General features: G+C 29.4%; 10 protein-coding genes across 10 annotated transcripts; 3 read left to right on the top strand and 7 right to left on the bottom strand.

Moving 5' to 3' along the window:
- Window positions 1–132: 132 nt before the first annotated feature.
- Window positions 133–2,538, bottom strand: cubi_00553 (uncharacterized protein; the record flags this gene model as incomplete). Its single annotated transcript, XM_029017567.1, has 1 exon — window positions 133–2,538. One exon carries the CDS (start codon window positions 2,536–2,538, stop codon window positions 133–135), a length of 2,406 nt encoding a protein of 801 aa, XP_028873365.1.
- Window positions 2,539–2,746: 208 nt separating this feature from the next.
- cubi_00552 (uncharacterized protein) lies at window positions 2,747–3,889 on the bottom strand (the record flags this gene model as incomplete). Its single annotated transcript, XM_029017566.1, has 1 exon — window positions 2,747–3,889. The coding sequence occupies one exon, from the start codon at window positions 3,887–3,889 to the stop codon at window positions 2,747–2,749; it is 1,143 nt and encodes a 380-aa protein (XP_028873364.1).
- Window positions 3,890–3,967: 78 nt separating this feature from the next.
- cubi_00551 (uncharacterized protein) lies at window positions 3,968–5,764 on the top strand (the record flags this gene model as incomplete). Its single annotated transcript, XM_029017565.1, has 1 exon — window positions 3,968–5,764. One exon carries the CDS (start codon window positions 3,968–3,970, stop codon window positions 5,762–5,764), a length of 1,797 nt encoding a protein of 598 aa, XP_028873363.1.
- A 24-nt stretch (window positions 5,765–5,788) lies between these two features.
- Window positions 5,789–9,725, bottom strand: cubi_00550 (uncharacterized protein; the record flags this gene model as incomplete). The annotated part of the gene is made up of 3 exons (XM_029017564.1): window positions 5,789–6,117; window positions 6,161–6,304; window positions 6,395–9,725. The coding sequence occupies 3 exons, from the start codon at window positions 9,723–9,725 to the stop codon at window positions 5,789–5,791; spliced, it is 3,804 nt and encodes a 1,267-aa protein (XP_028873362.1).
- A 263-nt stretch (window positions 9,726–9,988) lies between these two features.
- Window positions 9,989–10,492, bottom strand: cubi_00549 (EF calmodulin-like protein; the record flags this gene model as incomplete). Its single annotated transcript, XM_029017563.1, has 1 exon — window positions 9,989–10,492. The coding sequence occupies one exon, from the start codon at window positions 10,490–10,492 to the stop codon at window positions 9,989–9,991; it is 504 nt and encodes a 167-aa protein (XP_028873361.1).
- Window positions 10,493–11,368: 876 nt separating this feature from the next.
- On the bottom strand, window positions 11,369–11,668 carry cubi_00548 (uncharacterized protein; the record flags this gene model as incomplete). The annotated part of the gene is made up of 1 exon (XM_029017562.1): window positions 11,369–11,668. One exon carries the CDS (start codon window positions 11,666–11,668, stop codon window positions 11,369–11,371), a length of 300 nt encoding a protein of 99 aa, XP_028873360.1.
- Window positions 11,669–12,178: 510 nt separating this feature from the next.
- Window positions 12,179–13,733, bottom strand: cubi_00547 (uncharacterized protein; the record flags this gene model as incomplete). Its single annotated transcript, XM_029017561.1, has 2 exons — window positions 12,179–13,245; window positions 13,457–13,733. 2 exons carry the CDS (start codon window positions 13,731–13,733, stop codon window positions 12,179–12,181), a joined length of 1,344 nt encoding a protein of 447 aa, XP_028873359.1.
- Window positions 13,734–13,787: 54 nt separating this feature from the next.
- Window positions 13,788–14,297, bottom strand: cubi_00546 (cyclophilin-like protein; the record flags this gene model as incomplete). The annotated part of the gene is made up of 1 exon (XM_029017560.1): window positions 13,788–14,297. The coding sequence occupies one exon, from the start codon at window positions 14,295–14,297 to the stop codon at window positions 13,788–13,790; it is 510 nt and encodes a 169-aa protein (XP_028873358.1).
- A 250-nt stretch (window positions 14,298–14,547) lies between these two features.
- cubi_00545 (dolichyl-diphosphooligosaccharide-protein glycosyltransferase beta subunit) lies at window positions 14,548–15,978 on the top strand (the record flags this gene model as incomplete). Its single annotated transcript, XM_029017559.1, has 1 exon — window positions 14,548–15,978. One exon carries the CDS (start codon window positions 14,548–14,550, stop codon window positions 15,976–15,978), a length of 1,431 nt encoding a protein of 476 aa, XP_028873357.1.
- Window positions 15,979–16,888: 910 nt separating this feature from the next.
- On the top strand, window positions 16,889–19,261 carry cubi_00544 (calcineurin like phosphatase; the record flags this gene model as incomplete). Its single annotated transcript, XM_029017558.1, has 1 exon — window positions 16,889–19,261. One exon carries the CDS (start codon window positions 16,889–16,891, stop codon window positions 19,259–19,261), a length of 2,373 nt encoding a protein of 790 aa, XP_028873356.1.
- Window positions 19,262–19,268: the final 7 nt, after the last annotated feature.

Genomic DNA, 19,268 nt, shown 5'->3' with positions numbered 1-19,268 from the left:
CGACTCGGGCATCTACGCCTCACATCCACGGACGACTTAAAATTGGTGAATACAAACATTATGGGGCTCGTTGAACCCGCACACGGAAACGGTCCAGAAAGAATCAAAAGTAAACCATAATTACGAGTGGTTCTACAATCTTAAAGTTTGTTTTGAAATAATTTGGCTCCTAGCGTTACTAAGTTTGGATTTGATTTCATCGTCTTCTTTCTTTATTTTTTCAAGTCTAACTTCCAATACATTCCTTTCCTCGTCTATCATAGATTGCAAATGTCTAAACTGTCTTAGTTTCAGCTCCACTCTATTAATTGTGTTATCAATCAAGTAAGGCATTATATTTTGAATCTCATTCCTCTCCCATTCAGCAAGTTCTCTTGCTCTAAACGCGGCGTTTTCTAGAGCCTTTGAACAAACCTGTTGAATGCCTTCTTCGCCCAACAAAGCAGAGCTTGGCCATTTTGCCGAAGAAATTTTTGGTATGAATTGCGGTAGATATTGGTTATCTTTCGCAGTGAAATGAGTATCATTGGCGTCACTTTCCGCCGTTTCATCTCTAACAAAGGGATTTTTTTTATCAGAAAGAAAAGAAACTTCATTGGGAATTTTATCTTTATAACCTTCGATTTCCAATATTCTGTCTAGGGCGGACTTAGCAGCGGATGCTGCGACCACAGGGTTGATTGTGGATGCTATTAGTGCGATCTGTGTCATCAGCGGATTACTAACATCCATAAATGGAAATGATGGTTTTGTGTGTTTTGATGGGTTAATATTCCTCATGAAAGGTTCTTCTATTGGTAGTTGAATAAAGTAAGCAACACATTCTTGAGGTGTTTTTGCATTCCCAAGGTGATAAGATATTGCATCCCAATCATCACCATAATATTCAATGCCTTCAATAAGTTTCTGCACTTCTTCTTTGGTCCAGGAAGCAATGCCTAAAACCCCAGTTCTAGGAATTTCTTCCGGGCTGGTTAATGATGAGACAACCGGTGTATCAACTTTAATGAAATGGCCGGAGTTTAAAATAGGTGGGTATCTCCCTTCTGAGTAGCACCTAATACACCAAACACAACGGTCCAAAACCGCGACTGAGACACCACAAACAACCCCAGCTCTAAGAATGTAATATGAATAAATACATGACTTTCCGCATGAGATGCATTGCACTAACATTGAGTTTATGAATGGATTGTTTATAGCTTCATCATTTATACGAGAAACATTTGGAATTTGCCTATCTTCAGTGTATTTATTATTGAAATCATTAAGCCTATAGTCACGAAATTTCCTTATTTTTGGAGGAAATGTTTTAGGATCTGCTTGAAAATTGATTAAACCCCAAAATTCGAGATAAGTATGTAGTTTTAGTAAAAAAGCAACATCTCCTGTAAATATAATACGTCTTCTACATTCAGTGACAGTAAGGTATTGTCTAGGGGTTTCCCTATATATTTCAATAATTTTGTTTCTGATTAACTTATATTCATTAATTTTTTCATCATTTAGTAAATTGGTCTTTTCCTCCAAAAAGTTTTTATTCTTTTTGCCGTTCACTTCAATCTTGTAATCTTGTTTCTCGTCTGCTCTTAGATCAATTATTTCATTGTTAAAGATAGGAGAAAGCATTTCAAGTTCAATAGGGTGTACAGAGTCAATATCAAACCATTCAGAACAAGTTGGAATAACTATTGGTATTTTCTTGTCTGCTTCATCAATTTCAGAAATTTCTCTTATCTCTTGTTTTGCAGTACTTTCTAAGGAATATAGTTGATTTATTGATTCTGGAAGTTGAATTTTTAATAAGAGTTCAGAGTTAAAGTTAGGATCAAATGGAGTGAAAGATCTTAAAGAAAATTTTTCTTTTGAAAGTAATAGAGAGTTAGCAAATGTTCTCAGTGGTTGCTGGACAACATTTGGAGCGATTTGAATGGGTTGTGGAGTCAAAATACTTTGACTGTTTATTTGTGTTAAACTGTTGTATATGGGAGAAGAAACTCTGTTATTTGCGCTTACCTGGTTTTTGTTATCTTGGCTACTATGGTTGGTTTTGTTTTCTTCATCACATTCAAGATTGACAATTATAGGTAAATCATTATCTGGCAAGTTTACTTCATTGTTTTTGAAGTCCTTATTTTCGGTGTTTTGTTTTGATACCTGATTATCAAATTTGTTTTTCAGGCCGTTTTTCTCAATTATTTTTTTCGCTTCTAGCTCAAGGTTATCAAGATAATCTATTGTTTCTTCATTTTCAACCGACTCGTCTGACATTAGATCAATTGTATCTTCCTTATTATCAATATTCTGATTTATTTTAATATTCAAAACTTCTGCGAACTCCACTCTACGCAAAGAAGGTGGATTACATTCAAGTAAAAGAGATACTTTGGAGTCTTCTGCTGCAGTTTCAATGTTCCCATTATTAAATGAAACATATTTTCTTTTTTTTTTATTTTTAAGACCAGCCTCTGTTTCAGAATTTTCTGCCTTAAGCCGAATGCGAAGTTTTGGTCCAATAGGTGAATCTGATCCGCCCATTATCCCAACTAAATATTTTTATTTGTTTTCAAGTGGTACGAACAACAATTTATTGTTCTGTAAATATTGTTTGCTATAAAGTAGGTACTCATAGAAAATAGCTTTTAAGTATAAATTCTTTACAGGCGCTTTAATTAATTTTATGTGGTAATCAGGGCGCTATAAAATCAGTTAATGAAGCCAAACAATATATTAAATTTAAACTGTGTTAGCATCCTTCATATTCTTGGTTGGTTAATTCAAGTACATGTTTTCTTAGCCCACATCTAATTGTGCTTTTGCATTGTGGGATCATTTTTAGTAATAGATTATTAATTAATGTTATGAAACCGGCGAAATATAATTTAATGTAATCGTCGGTGGAATCTAGCCAAGAAATTGGGATACAAAAAATTATAAAAGATTTATCACTGGAATTAATGTCAGTTTTTTGATTTGAAAAGATTTCATCAACACTCTTCGGCAATGTGTTCGAAAAAGATATTGATATTTTATCAAAACCAAACTGATTTTTAAAAATAGAAATCTCACTTTGATTAATTGCAATTGATATCTCTTGAACAAAGTTATTAGTTAATATATTTCTTCTTATTAATTTGTCAAAAAATTCAATTGCTAGTATTGCGAATTTATCTTTAATTTGCAAATCAGGGTAAAACGCATATATTTTCTTATTTGAAAGTAAAGTAATATATATAAGAGAGTAGTTTTCAATGTTGATCTCTTCTGCAATTGTTTTGCTTTCCAGTGAACAATAGAATGACATGTATCTTATTGTATTTAGAAGGCTACCACAATAAAGGCAGCTTTTTATCGAGGAAGTTATCATTTCAAAAGCTGCGTTTTTTGATGCATTACTATTATTTAAATCGGAAAATACTTCCATTATTGAACTACTTGGTAAGTAAATTATCAAACAATCATTGATGTTTTTACATTCATATATTTCGATATCATTACTAGCAATATTCCTATAATGCTCAATGAGTTGTTTTGCGTCATTCCAAAGCTGTCGAATATGTTCGTTATAAACTTCTATTACTAAATTAAAATCCTTAAAGGATTTTTTTTTAATATTTGTCAAAAATCCCTTCTTTGGATAATTTTCTTTATTTTCTAAAGTTAAACTTTTTTTATTTTCCTCAGTGTATTTTAAAGTAGAAAAATATAGTTTATATACAAAATCATCATGGTCAAAAACAGTTTCATTTTCTTGTCCAAAAAGATTGAATGATACAATATTGGGGTTATTGCTATCTAAAATATCGTACTTACATTTCCCCAAATACTTTATTCTCTCTCTTAGAATCGGATGACCATAACTTGCTAATAATTTTTCCAATTCAAACATGTTAAATGCTGATTTTCAAGTATCATAAAAGCGGTAGAAGTTATATAATTAAATTTTTTTTTTTTTTTTAATTGAGCGATGCATGTGTATGATATTGAATTAATATCCTTATTGCAGAATAGGCCGAAATTTGGAAGTCTTTATACAGATCAAATATCAAAAAAAGACATTAGTTTTCAATGTTTAAAGCAATCTTTTCTGGATAACAATGCAAATTTAAACATTAGTGTTCAAGATGAAATTATTAATAGCAGATCAAGCTATTTAATACCACTCTTAGCATCAGAATACCCTAACAAACTCTTAACTGAGTATAGGTCCCTAGATTTAGAGTTGCAAATATTAAGAAATTCTGTCCAAAAATCTACTTTAGATAACTCAACAAAACTTATTAAGAGAAATAAACAAGTTGTTGGTGAGGTTAGAAAGAAATTTATCGATTTTGAGAAGAAAATAAAAGTAACTATTAATAATGTTTTCACAACCATTATTGAGAGATCAAACTCAAACCAATTGTTATTATTGCAGAAGTTATCTCAGTTCAGAAAGTTAACCATTTTGAGAAAGATATTAAAACTTTTAGTAGAATTGGTTGAATTGCCAAACCTTATTGAAAGTTTTATTTCTGCAAATATGACAGACGAAGCTTTGGATACTCTTGAATATAGTGAGTCAACTATTAAACTGTTGGAAGCTTCAGTTTCCTGTAATAAAATTTGGCAAAATGAAGAGCAGACTTTTATTTCAACTCTTATTGAAAAAACGAAACATAAAATAAACTTGGTAAAAGACTCACTTTACTTATTAATAAGGTCTAGACTAAATTTTGATCAACTATCCCTTTTAAGTACTCTGGAAACAATTGGCCATCTTAGAAGATTAATTTGCCTTAATAATGAAATAATTGCAGTTAAACATGGTTTTTTAGAAGAAATATGTTTCCGGAATAAAATTTACTCAGAAACTGATTATGGGTTAACAGATTGCATGCTTGCGAAAGTCTTTTTGATAGCTAGGAGTGAATTCATTGATATTGAATACAGAAATAAATCTATTATGCTCACAAAATTGAATTCCTGTGCATCTCTGAAATTCGCAACAGCACTATTCGACTCACCACTGTTAACCGTAATATCAACATTCAATTCACTCTTTTCAGGTGGATACGAGTATGTTTGGCTATCTAGTAGTTGGGTGAATAACTATATCAATTGGTTTTTTTATTTTTTCAAAAAAACGCTAACTTTAGTAAAGAACAAAAATTTTGAAAAAAACAATTTGGTTCCAATTGATTGCACAAATAAATGCTTTCTACCAAAGTCATTATCTACCAAGACGATTTACATTGCTCAATTTGACTTGGATAACATTCCAATTACATTTTCTTCTTGTCAAGATTTATATTTACAACTTTACAACGTATTTTCATTTTCAAAACCTACTTTATTAATAAGTATATCTTTACTTGAAAACTACATGATTGAATATTATAGAAAAATGCTTGAGTTCTGTATGGATGTATTTTCATTTGAGTTTAAAGAATATAACTGGAATAATGAAATACAAACCAATAATCTTGAAATTAGTAAAATTAGACCAATCTCTATTCTTAGAAATGAATTTGCAAATATTCTCAATGAGATAAAACAATGCTCATTGAAATCTTTAAAATCTTTTATTTTGGACCTTACTGATGAATTTTTATCATTAATTTTGATCGAAATGGAAGATTTAAGAAAAACCCATATTTCAATCTCAAATTCACCCCAAAATGAAAATGCGTCAGTAATAAACATTGATAAGATTATTTCACTGTATAATATTGAAGTTGTACCATATATTCGTTCTTCAATTTCTTCAATATACAATAATTAAACTAATTTTTAATTTGACCATATATTAAATATCCCATGTATTTTTTTTATATTCTTCGTTCCAAGCATCAAAGTTACTTTTGATTCTAGAAAATGATTCAACAAAGAAACTACCTTCATAGGAATTTCTTGAATAAAGTTGATCAAATTGATATATAGCATTTAGCCATGGAATAGTAAAGTTGTTGAACAGATCTGATCCATTCGGAAATTTTCTAACTTGAACTGAGATTTTTGCATTAAAACTTGTATTTATTAATTCTTCAAATTTGTCTTCCCAATATTTTTGAGTAATCCATCTTTTTATCCAGGCAACAGAATATTCTTTTTCAAACATGGGCTGACTATATAAAACTAAAAAGAATGTAAAATATTTGCATGACTAATATTAACTTACTTGCATTAAAAAGAATTGATACAAAAAGTGCGTTACTGTCACAGACTATATGATTTATAATTGGCTCAAAAGCCTTAAAAGTTGCTCCTATTGGCTTTTGATCCTTTGCATTGTCTTCTATCCATTTTTTAATTCCAAATGAAACTTTTTCGTTAGTAGATAAAACATTTAGTATAATTAATTTTTTACATTTCTGAAAATAATAAATTTTGAAATATTCTGAAAATTACAAACTAACCTCAAAATCATCAAATAAGTTGGAAAACTTTGGTAAAGATAAAACACTCTCCAAAATGTTGCATATTTGTGATTCTAAAGGCGGAAGTTCATTTGTATAAACAGGTATTATTTCGCTTGAAAATAAAATCGTATTAGACGAAATTCCTGGCTTGATAAATGGGATTGAAATGAAGCTGATTATTAATGCCAAAATATTATTGAAATCAAAAGCAACATTTTCAATCAAATTTATGGAGTTTTTGATTAAAATTTTCAATACAAATATACAATGAAAAACTAATGGAGGGCAATAATACTGTAATAATTTCTCATTTTTGATAAAAATACTTCTCTTAATAAACAACCAAAAATTCATCAGCATGTCAGTTCGTTCTTGTATTTTATCTATTGACAACAATAATAAAACATCTTTAATAGCATTGCCTATTTTACGTGTTAATTCATCTTCTGAAATAATTAAAAGCTGAGTAGTCAATATTTCATAATTAGATTCTCTATTTTGCGATTCTGAATTAATAAAACTCAATTTTACTGATTTTTGATCAATATTTTTTTTCCAATCAAATGGTCTGGTCATCGAATAAATTGATAGTGAATGTCTTAAGTCTTTAATCGGAATATCATTATTATTTATTTTTGTGAATTTATCAAATAAATATTTACTTTCATTGTAATTATAGCTCTCTTCATAATATTTTAAATTGTTTAGTTTGAAGATAAAGTCATTTGCAAAGAAGTTTTTAGTGGATAACTGAAAAATGATATTGTTATCGATAATATTAATAATATTTTGAAGTGGAGAACACATTGTTAAATATTGGTAATCTGTTTTGGTTTTCTTAGGAAAAAACATTGATAATAGCTTTTGTAGATTCGAGTGAGATAATTGCTTTTTTAAGAAATATTGGTTTATTTTCGTTTTTGTAAGCTTCCTATTATTAACATGTTCGATACTTAGGGGATTGTTATCTAGCAAATAATACAAGTTTTGGTTTGACTCATCTAAATTATCAGAAAAAATCAAACCATCGGGAACAATTTCATCATTTTCCAACCAGAATATAATTAATTCACGAAGAGTGGATTGATCATTGATCATTTCTGAAACTTTTTTAATTATTTCGTCTAGTTTAATGAACATTTTATTAACAAAAATGATTAGAAATTCCATTTTAACGGCTGAAATCAGGTTTAAATTCGAAAATTTTGTCTGAATAAAATTAATTCCCATTTTTGAACATTCTTCTTCAATAATGTAATTTTGATATGAATTATTGTTTTCTAGAATTAATACAAATAAACCATTTTCCAATATTTCATTTTTTATATTTTTTTCACCTGGACACAAAATTACTTTTTTAGTGTTATTTTTGCTTGATATTTCAATTAGTATTTCCTTCGAATTTGTTCTAATAGAAAATTCCAAATTTAATTGTTCAATTAAAATATTAAGCCAATTATTTTCGATAACAAATTCCTCAAAGCATTCATCTATATTTGAACTGCAATTTTCGCCAATGGAATTTAATATATTTAACAAAATAAATTGATTATTTAACAAATATCTATTTTCTTCTTCTGAACCTATTGAGAGTATGATTGATTTTTTTTCAGAGATGAGCTTTATTCTTTTGTTTTCGCCTAAAATCGAATTCGTTAAATAAACTAAATTGGAAATGATGATATAAATTAAGATTGATTTGAAGAAATCGATATTATTAATTTGTTCATTGTTTGTCTTAGTTCTTACTTCAATCATTAGTGAATTTCCGTCTATTAATTTCGAAACAATTTCCAATATTGAATTCATATTTGTATTATTTTCGTTAATATCTTCAATATTCAAATTTTTGTGGTATTCGTTAATTAATGCTAGGCAATATGAGCTACAAATAGAGAATTTCCTGAGGTAAAATAATTTAAACTTAATTATTCCAATTAATTGCTTGTAAATGAAGATCAATTCTACATTTTTGGTATTATCAAAATTCTGAGCTTCATTTATCTTTTTGGTATTTATAGCGTAATTTTTTTTTGGTTTTTCTACCATTTTATGAATAATACTAAAAAGTTGCTCAAATAATAAGTAGAATTCTGTCAAAGAACTACTAATCTCGTTTGAATACTTTCTGGAAAAATATTTATATCTTTCTAGTATTAAAAATCCATAATTTGAGAATATTTCCTTTCCTTTTTCATTCTCCACTAATATTAGTGGAATAAATATAAAAACAACAAAAAGCATAGAAATGAGAATTATTATTAACGAAAGAATTTGAATAAATATTATACTGCCAACCAAATTATTACTTAAATTTCTTTCTAGCTCTTTCATACCTTCCGAAAATACTTCAATATTGCTTAATATAGAAGATGTTGGAATATATATTGTTCTATTAAATGGTGATTTTGAACTATCATTATTATCCAGAACACTAGTCGAATTATTTAGGGCTCTTGAAATTGTTTTATTTACAAAAAAATGGTTTCTTTCCTGTATAATAGTTCTTAGTTGATTTAAATAATCTAGTTCAATTAATTTTCTTTGAAATGTTCTATCTTCGAATTCCTGACCTATAGAGCTAAGCTGATTCGGATATAGTTGATCACTATTATTTGTTTGAGTTTCTAAAAGAATATGATCGTGGTTAATTTCTTCAACTTCTTCAGTTTTGATATCAACCCCGTTATATGTTAAGTTAGTGCGATCTAAATCTTGTGATTTTGTCTCGGTTGTAAAGATAGGTGCTTGATATTCGCTCCCATTAATTACAACTCCTGTGATTCTTGGGCTACCTTCCAAATCGAGTATCATAGAATAATTACAAATTAAAGTATTTTGACCAAATGCAAACTCTTCATTTGGGTTATTAATTGAATAATTTCTCATTTTTTGATGGATTGCCCAAATTTGTTTTTTAGAATCAATTATTGGTTCTAATAGAAAGTCGGATTCTTGTGCAAGTGCATTGGAGAGGATTTTATCCATGCAATTTCCTATACTTTCTATGATGTCGTAAAAATTTGAGAATGAATTTATTATCCAAGTATCCTTATCAACTGATAAGTAATTATAATAACTATTGCTTATAATATCTCTAAAATCAAAATTACTTAAACAAAAAGAAAAAGGAAATGAATATACAATACTTGGAATTGTATTCAAATATCTACTCATTTCTAATTTTATTTCTTGCTTAATATTTTCTTCGCAAGAATACAACTGCAATATACCATCATTAAAGCCAAGATAAAGAGATCTAGAATTTTCCAATATAGTATTCAATAAAATATTATAATTAGACCATGTATTGCTTATTTCCATTTTAATATAAATGCCTGCCCCTATTGTAATTATCAAAAAAATTGTTAACAATAAAATAAGCAAAGCATTGTTCTTTTTAAATATTTTTTGAATTTTATCCATTTAAAATATTCATAAATAAATATTTATATTATTATAAAATGGCAATATTCGTTAATTTTCAATTAATGCTAAAAATAAATTATCCAAACTAATTTTTAACTAAATGTGTGGAGCAAATTTATGCCACACATACTAAGTAATATTGAATTAATTTGCATCTATCATCCCTTTGAAAGTTGCATCAGCTTTACAAATTTATTATAATCTGCCTTTGCTTGGCCGTCTGATTGTACCATTAATTGCCTCGCATCCTGATCAGTAAGTGATACGCCAAGCTTTGAGCAAACTTCAGCTAAACGCTCCGGAGTAATGAAACCATCTCCATTAATATCTAGCAGTGAAAAAGTTTCTCTCAGTTGTTCACTTAGGGGTGCTGAATCAAGCTGTCTGCTGATGAATCCAGAAAACATTGCGCAATCAATGGAGCTAGATATTGCTGGATCTTGCTGTATACCTGTGCTTGCGCGCCCCTTGATTTCATTTAATAAAACATCTATTTGTTGTGGTGGTATGTCAAGCCCAATCGACTTGAATGTCTCAAATAAGTCAGATCCACTAATGCTTCCATCTTTATCCTTATCAAATAAGTGAAAAATTGTCTGAATATCTGATATTCTATTTTTTGGTATTTTTTTACTTTGAATATTCGACGAACTTTCATTCATACTGTAAAATTCCTTTTTATTCTACTTTGTGGTTCGTCAAAATACTGAAATCAATCAATTTTGTTTACCACTTGTAAATAATCGACAAGACATGTTCTGGCGGTGCATGTACAAAATTAGATTGTTCTATGCTAAATTTCCAGCTAAAAAAATGCAGAAATGGTTAAGGTGATAACAAAATTTCGATTTTAGTAATTTTTATTCTCCCCCTATTTTTTCTTTTCTATTGTTAGAGAAGCATTTTCTTGACGTACCAATAGTTTTTCAATAGAATTTCAAACAAGATTTGTTCTTATGAAGACTGGGGTAGAATATTAAATTTCCATATAGGCTCTTCATATGATTGTTAATTTATTATTAAATATTGGTTTCACTATGCTTTGTCAAATAATGAAAACACTAACAATGGAAACACATAAAATAACCGCAAAAATATTGTTCGTTAGAAAGCTTCTCTTGTTACATTTTTAGACGTATCCAATATTTCTAATACTTAAATTTCATACTCAGCTCTCATTCTGTTTACTTGTCTTTAAAACAAACAAATTAAATATTCTTCTGATAAGTTTGCGGAATTGATGAAGAAATGAGTATTCAAACATACGCAGACAGTGAGAAAGAGAATCATTAAAGATATTTGTATAGAATCAAGCAGCTAAAAGCTAGTTTGATATCTGAATATTGTAAGATTAAAATCAAATCGTGGAAATCGTGTGAGAAAACATTATCTAAATTATAAAATTAGATAGAAAAAAATTAGGATCACCTTCACAAAAGTAATTCATTCTATATTCTTGAAGGGCCAATAGAATATGTAATTAATACATCATATAACCCTGAAAATATATTAAACCGTGAAGAAGAGGATTAAGATGGCTAGTCACTTTTTTTTTGTTTTTGCCCACATTTTGAAACGCTTACTCCTTCATCACTTCTTAAACTTAATAAACAAATAATAATTGAAAAAAGCAAGATGTGTGTAAGGTTTACATCAAAAGTTCTTTTAAACGGAAATAATGTTGACATGACCTTCCCGATACTCCATTTAGAAAGGGGTGGTGATTGGCACAATCCCCAAAACTCACCAAACAAATAAAGAGTTAGACCCGATAGACAAATCGTGAATATTCCCATAATAGCACTGTCAAGAAATCTTGAGTAAGAAACAACTGCCATTATTTAAACTGAATTTTTTAATCACTAAAACAGTATTCTTCAGACTAATGTGAATAAACAGTAGTTTACAATTAATAGGTACTTTCCTGAACTTATATTTTTATTTGTGCGGTATATAATTAGACAGTTAATCGTCAAATGTACCTCATAGTATAAAATATTAATTAAAGTTAGATATTTAAATTAAATCTTCATGAAAATTAAACATAATTTCTGCATTGTTTAATTTTGTTTAGATAATTATATTCAACTATCTTTTTGTGTGGCTGCTTTATATGACTAATTGATATCTTGAAAATCTATGAGACTTTGTTAGTTCTAAATCTGCCTAATGATCATTTAATTCCTCAATTTTAATTAAAAGTGAAGATAGTGCATAAGTGAATGTAGGGTTGAGGCGACTAGTAAATTAAAAAATATTGACTTTATATATCCCTGCGCACTGCAACAAATTGCAGTGCTTGCTCGATTTGCTCAGGAAAAGTTTACTACTCAAACTAATTTGGAATTCTACTTTTTTCTTGAGCTTTTTGAAATTTTAGTGCTATCTGATTTAGGCGTATTTAGAAGTGAAACCGAATATTCAATATCATACGTACTTGAGGGTTGAACAGAGCGTTTTTTACAGCATTTTCGACAGAGATAAGGATCGTTTGACCAACTACATGTAATATGTATTTGATTCAAACAATATTCACACTGAACAAACTTATTACTAATCAGTTCAATTCCTTCACAAGTTGAGCAGAGCTTATTTTTATTATTATTTAATGAAGTCAATTGATCTGTTTTTAGATCATTTGAGGTATCAACATGATTATTAATGCTCTTGGAAATTTGATCAACCGCGTCTTTAACATGGGTTGTATTTGATGATCTTCGTCTCTTTGATGCTCGGTTACTACTATCATTGGTGAAGGATGATTTATTTGTAGGCCCAGAGTTTTGCTCTTCAGTCTGTGATTCATCATTCCAATGATTAGAATTACCTGCCGCAGAAATTGAGTTGCGATTAGTATGTGAGTCATGATTATTTAGATCATTCGCAATATTATGAATAGCGTTACCAGTACTTGAGTTTCGAAAGTTTACTTGACCTTGAAAACTAACCCTTCCTGAATAATTACTAGATGAGTTAGATTCGTTGTTATTCATATAATTTTCTGCCAATGATTCCCTTAGTTGTTCATAGTGCTTTTTTAAAATTTCACCATCATATCTAATATAGTGGACACTTTGGTCTGATATTGCGATCTTTTCTTTTAAAAGTGCTCTTAGTTCCCTCTGTAATTCGTTAATTTCGTTAATTTTGGAAATTTTGGCATCTTCATCTATATTCTGGGAGTTTAGGTCAGCTCTTTTGCATAAATCATCCAAATATTTGTTCCGTCTTTCCTTAAGTGTAATTTGTATATCATTACTTTTTTTATCAATTTCACGCATCAATGATAAATTTCGCAATATCCATCCAGGAAGAAGAGAAATATCTTCCATAAATATTTCATGTGAATCAGACATGGTAATAAAGGAGAAGCAGTGGTTAATTTCTTTGAACCGAATATCTATACTATGCAATTCTAAATTCGTTGATCACTAAAAAAAAATTAAAGCGCGCACAATAGATGGTTCATGTTAATTTACAAGTATTTATTGGTTGTATTATACAGGTCAGTTTTCTTAAACTGCATATGGGTGAGCATTACATCTATTGCTAGTTCTATTCCGTTCGCCAGAAACAGTCTTCCAGAAATTCTGTGGAAAAATTGATGAAGCTAAATTTTTTTCCACCCTTTTGGATCGCTGCAATGACATCTTCCTTTTGAATGGTAACACTTTGATCTTTATCCGCTTTTTTAGACCGAATTCTCGATTGTTTTTCTGAAAGTTTTGAAATTTCCTTAACAAAATTCGTTATAGAATGTTGTATTAATTGAACCGATTCTTTTGAAAACTTTTTGTCAGTTGCAAGTTTTAAAATCCTGGTTATTTTAGAATATGGTAAAAGCTCATTGGATTTATTTTCTTGCTTATAGACAGTCTTTTCGTATATTTCTTTTTGAATCATTGAATTTGTATTTAAATACTTATTATGAGCGGTAATGCTACAAGTAATTTTTATCTAATCAAATATTTCTTTGTCAGCAATAGGGTTTGAATGAATAACTATATCTTTGATAATTATGTCATCAATCGGTCTGTGTAAATTATCAGATGTGCAGTTTTCTAATGCATTAAGAGTATCGAAACCGTCTATCAACTTTCCAAAAATAACATACTCTCCGTTAAGTTGCGGTAGACTTGAATAAGTTATAAAAAACTGCGACCCGTTTGTATTTGGTCTTTTACTCACACCTTTGCTTGCCATCGAGAGAATGCCCCTCCTATCGTGCTTTAATTCTGGGCAAATCTCATCCTCAAAATATTTTCCATAAATGCTTTCTCCGCCCTTTCCTGTTCCTGTAGGGTCACCACCCTGAATAATAAATCCCTTGATGTTCTTGTGAAAAACTGTGTCTTTATAATATCCACTTGCTGAAAGAGCAAGGAAGTTCTTGCAAGTTTTTGGGCACTGAGAACAGAAGAGTTCAAATTTTAAATCTCCATAATTTGTTATTATTCTAACTGACATTAATTTGTCCGCTTTAATAGATTATCAAGAAAAAAAAGTATTCAAAAAAGTAATGATCGATAAATTAAAAAAAGTCAATCTTTTGATAACTTTCAACCATATATAGTTAAAGTGGATTCGAATAAAAGTTTTTAATCAAGTATATTATTCGTTATTTAATTGCAATAACTTTCAAAAATTAAATACAAAAAAATTACCCTCTTTTCCCTCCAAATGCTTTAAAATAGAAAAAAATCAAGTAAAATTAAAAATGTTCAAGCTTTTTATTCTTTTTATCTACTCCTTTTTGTATTCAATAGAGGCAGGCGCAGGCACACTTGGAGAAATTCCTAAACAAATATTCAATGCAGATCTAACTGACTTGAAACTACTCATTTTGTCAAATTCAAACGAAGAAAATATTCAAAAACTATATTCGACCTTTATTTCAGATCTTGTCTCAAGTGGGCACGAAATTACAATAAAAACTTACAATAGGTATTCACAAGAGCAAGATCTACAATTGTTTCTCTACGATGAGTTTTTCTATAACAACATAATAATTTTGGATATAGTCACTTCGGATGTACAGCCTTCATTTCCCACATCATACGTATCTAAAATTTTGGATTTTATTGATAGGGGAGGAAATTTGATGATATTTGTTGATACACTTGATGATCAAAATTTTAATATTGGAGAAAATAAGGGAATAATTCGACTGGCAAGGGAGTGTGCAGGGATTACATTTTTACCTCAGAACACTCGTCTACTTGATGTTTCTATAGATGGCATGGGGGAACCTGCAAACATCTTCTCTAAAAATTGTATCGAATCAGAAGCAATATTTTCTTTGGAAACTTGTACAAATAAAGGGATTTTGTATCATGGTATAGGTTTTTTAAATAATATTCCCAATAATGAGCTTATAATTCCAATATTAACTGCTTGCCATACATGTGTTTCAGTCAACAATAGCATAAAATCAAAATCTCCAAGTTTTTTTGGAAATTATATAAGTTCTAGTACTGGAGAGGAAATTGGGTTAATAATGTCAATGCAAGGAAGAAACGGTGCAAGAGCGACATTTTCTAGTGACGGGAAATTATGTAGTAATGAGGCAATAAAAAGTAACAGCGGAAATTTCAGGTTTTGTAGGGATATTTTTTTATGGTCATTCCAACAAAAAGGACTAATCAAAATTACAGAAATTTTACATAAAAATACTAATGATAATTCGAAAACAATAATCGAAAATTATGACGACACATTGAATTACACAGTTGAGGACACAATTCATTTCTCTGCTAAATTTTATAAATTCATTGATAATAAGTGGGAAGATTATGAATCGGAAGATATTCAACTCGAATTTACGATGTTAGACCCCTATATACGAACTTACTTGAAAAAAAGTACAGAAGATTCTCAGAGTTCAACATTTAGCAGTACATTTAAGATTCCCGAAGTTTGGGGAGTTTATAAATTTGTAATTAACCATAAAAAAATTGGTTTTAATACAATATCCTACGAATCAATTACAACAGTTCGTAATTTTCGTCATGATCAGAACGAAAGATTCATTATCTCTGCAATGCCATACTACTCTGCATTTATTTTGGCTATTATTTCTTTTTGTTATTTTACATTATTATTTTTCACGCAAAATGATATTTATTTAAGAAAATGCAAAAACAAGTAATGGAAATCTTAAGTACCCCATGAGCGCAAAATTAGTTTGTTTCATAGCTAAATACAATGAAATAAGAAGATATGGACCGATTAAATGGAACTATACTTTCAATCATCACATTTTCTATTTTTTTATACGTTACTTTCACTTTCTTTGGAATTCCATTCATTAACAATTATTTAGAGTTACCAGTAAGTTTTTATAGACGAAGACTAGTAATCGCTCATTTTTCTCAAAGTCTGTATTCTTGTCTCCTCTTAGACTTTCTTCATATTTATCCATATTGTTTACAACATTTATATTTTCCTTGATAACATTCATTGCTATCACTACTATATTCTACTAAAGCGAATTCGTAATATTTTTGGTTGGTTAAATCGAGGCTTCAATAGGATGATAGTTAATTATTCAAGACTCCGATATATAAAGTTTTTATATTAAATATGAGACAAATATCTTGTCATTTGAAAGAAAGACACTTGGATATTTAATTATTAGAAGAAATAAACAACATTAATATCTAATGCGAGTAATAGGTCTCTAATTAGTATCTAGCTAGATAGCAACTTTTGCGAATAAATTTTCAATATATTGCGATTTTAATATTCTAAATTGGATTAATGTTTGTTCTAATAAGTTTAGTCATTTTAATTTTAAAAAATTTCAATATTTATCAATTTGCCTTTGGGAGGTAAATTCTTCTGTACCCCCACAATAATTATGAATTATATTCAGTGGGGAAATTGGCGTGCGGGAATCCTTGTGATTTTTTATTATTCAATTAAGGAATTGAAAAAAGATCTAAGACTTCATGAAGAAATAATAATCCTGCTTATTTTTTGTGGTCACCTAAATATTACAATATAACACCCGAAACACTTATAAGTGTTAATATAATCATTTATTTTTTTTTTTACAAATGGATTCCTCTTCAATTTACGGACCTAAAAATATAAACAATAAATTAGTAAATAACGATTTCCGACCAAGTACTGAGGATGTTGAAAGAATTTCTTCGAAAGTTATTCGCCCAGAACAGTGGTCACCGTGGAAAAGCTTTGGTAAGCTTATGGATGAAGCAATTCTAGAAATGGGTTGGCAAGAAAGATACTCAATATTACGTGATGTTGTTTCTGAGTACGGAAAGGAAAAAAACGGGTATTTAACATTGAATGAGTTTTTGAATATATTAATTGATAATCCCATCACAGACGAGCAATATAGAAGTATATTTTATAATCTTATGGATCGAAACCAAGATGGTCTTGTAAGCGAAGTTGAATTTACATCTGGAATGTTAAGTTTAAGTCCTCTGGCAAAAAATGATCCCAAAACTAGTATTGGACAGCTTAGATTACAATTTATATTCCTTTATTATGATACAGATAGAAATGGGCTTTTAAACTTAAATGAACTAAAGAGAATGATTATTCACATCTCCTCCATCCGTTCACTAGCTAGAAAAACAATGTCTATGAGTGAATCGAAGGCAAGAGAATATGCCATTCATTTAATTGCTCATTATGATGGGGTGTTTGGGTTTAATGCATTTTACAATTCGGTAAAAAACAACATTTTAAAAGGAACAGGTTGGCTTTTGCGAACTCACCTAGACTTGGTAGACTTTATAAACGGCAATATTAACGGTGAATATGATTCATTTAATGATCACAACAAGTATCATTCATTTACATCAGATTTTTCTTTGAAAAACTGTCTCCAAAATACCTTAAGCCCTAATTTGAATAAACAACTCTACTCTAAAGAGTCAGGTGGAATAAAATTGGTCTCTAAATTTCTAGGGCAAACTAATACAAATAGTGGGCTTAGTCAAGTTTTATTCAACGCTGATAAAAACCAAAAAGAAATAAAACTGAATTCTATGGGTATTTTGGATTTATTTCCCTATAATTTTCAAAATCAAGCACTTCATTCTTTGGAACAACGAGTAATAGAGTATTATATGAATATTTTAACAAACTTTGAAAATAATTCTGATATCGAAGAAAAAATGTACATAAACAACGTATTAAGTTATTCCGAAATAATGGATTTGTGCGATCGACTCGTACAAATTATAAGGAATGAGAATAGTTTAGTTAGAATAAAAGCAAATAATTCGGTCAGAATTTTTGGAGGTATTCATGGACAGTTAATTGATCTATTGTATTTTTTTGAACATTTCTCATGGCCTCACTTTCATAGGGGAGATATATTATCGATGAAATATGTATTTTTGGGGGACTATGTAGATGGAGGAAAGTTTTCGTTAGAGGTAATATCTATATTATTTTCTTTAAAAATCATGTTTCCTGATAAAATATTTTTGTTGAGAGGCAACCATGAAGATTCATCAATTAATTCTACGTTTGGCTTTCACTTGGAATGTAAACAAAAGTTTGGAGTAAATGGGGAAGCAGTTTGGGAAAGGATTAATGATGCTTTCGAGTTTTTGTCCATTTCTGCACTTATTGACCATCAAGTATTATGCTTGCACTCAGGTATCGGTAAAAGTATCAAAAATATTGAACACATTTCTGATGTTCCCAAACCAATCCATGTAAAATCAGAAGAGTTATTAAATAAAAATAACTATTGCAATAGATTATCCGTGAGTGACAGACGTGTATTTGACTGCCTTTGGTCAGGAATCATTGAAAAAAGCAATTTTGACGACTCTCATAATCATTTAAATGAAGCTGATGTAAGAAATACGAGAGATGCCGATATTTTTGAACAAAATACTTGCTGTTTCGATTCTTATGATATTGAAGATTTTATGAATAAGAACTCAATTAAGCTTATTATAAGAACAAACGATTATTGTAAAGGGGGGTATGGTTACAATGCAAATGGTAGAGTTGTTTCCTTAACTTCCGCAACAAACTTTTGCAACAATTCCTGCAATGACGCTGCTGTATTGGTTATAACACGAGGGGTTGATAACGAGTTAATCCAATATAATCAAATAATCAAATATGAAAGTATAGATAATTCCTTTGCATGGTTTGATCAGATTCATCCTAATCTAATCCAGAACAACTATAATAATGAATTTAACATCAAGTTCGAAACTTCATCTGGTGAAAATCATCAGTTTAGAAAAGTACATAGTAGAAAAAATTCTTTGTTAAATTCAGTAGCAGGGAAAACTCCGAATAGTAACAATACATTTAATTATTCATTAAGTCCAAAAAGCAGCACTAGGCTTGTGAATACAGACGAGAAACCAATTACTCCTTCGAAAATAAAAAATCTTTATGGTAGGCCAGTTAACCTAACCGCATTTTAGGAAATAT

Source organism: Cryptosporidium ubiquitum (genome assembly GCF_001865345.1).
Source record: "Cryptosporidium ubiquitum isolate 39726 chromosome Unknown contig_7, whole genome shotgun sequence".
Classification (NCBI taxonomy): Eukaryota; Apicomplexa; class Conoidasida; order Eucoccidiorida; family Cryptosporidiidae; genus Cryptosporidium; species Cryptosporidium ubiquitum.
Note: the sequence above shows the minus strand (reverse complement) of the source record. Positions and strands in the feature narration are given on the sequence as shown.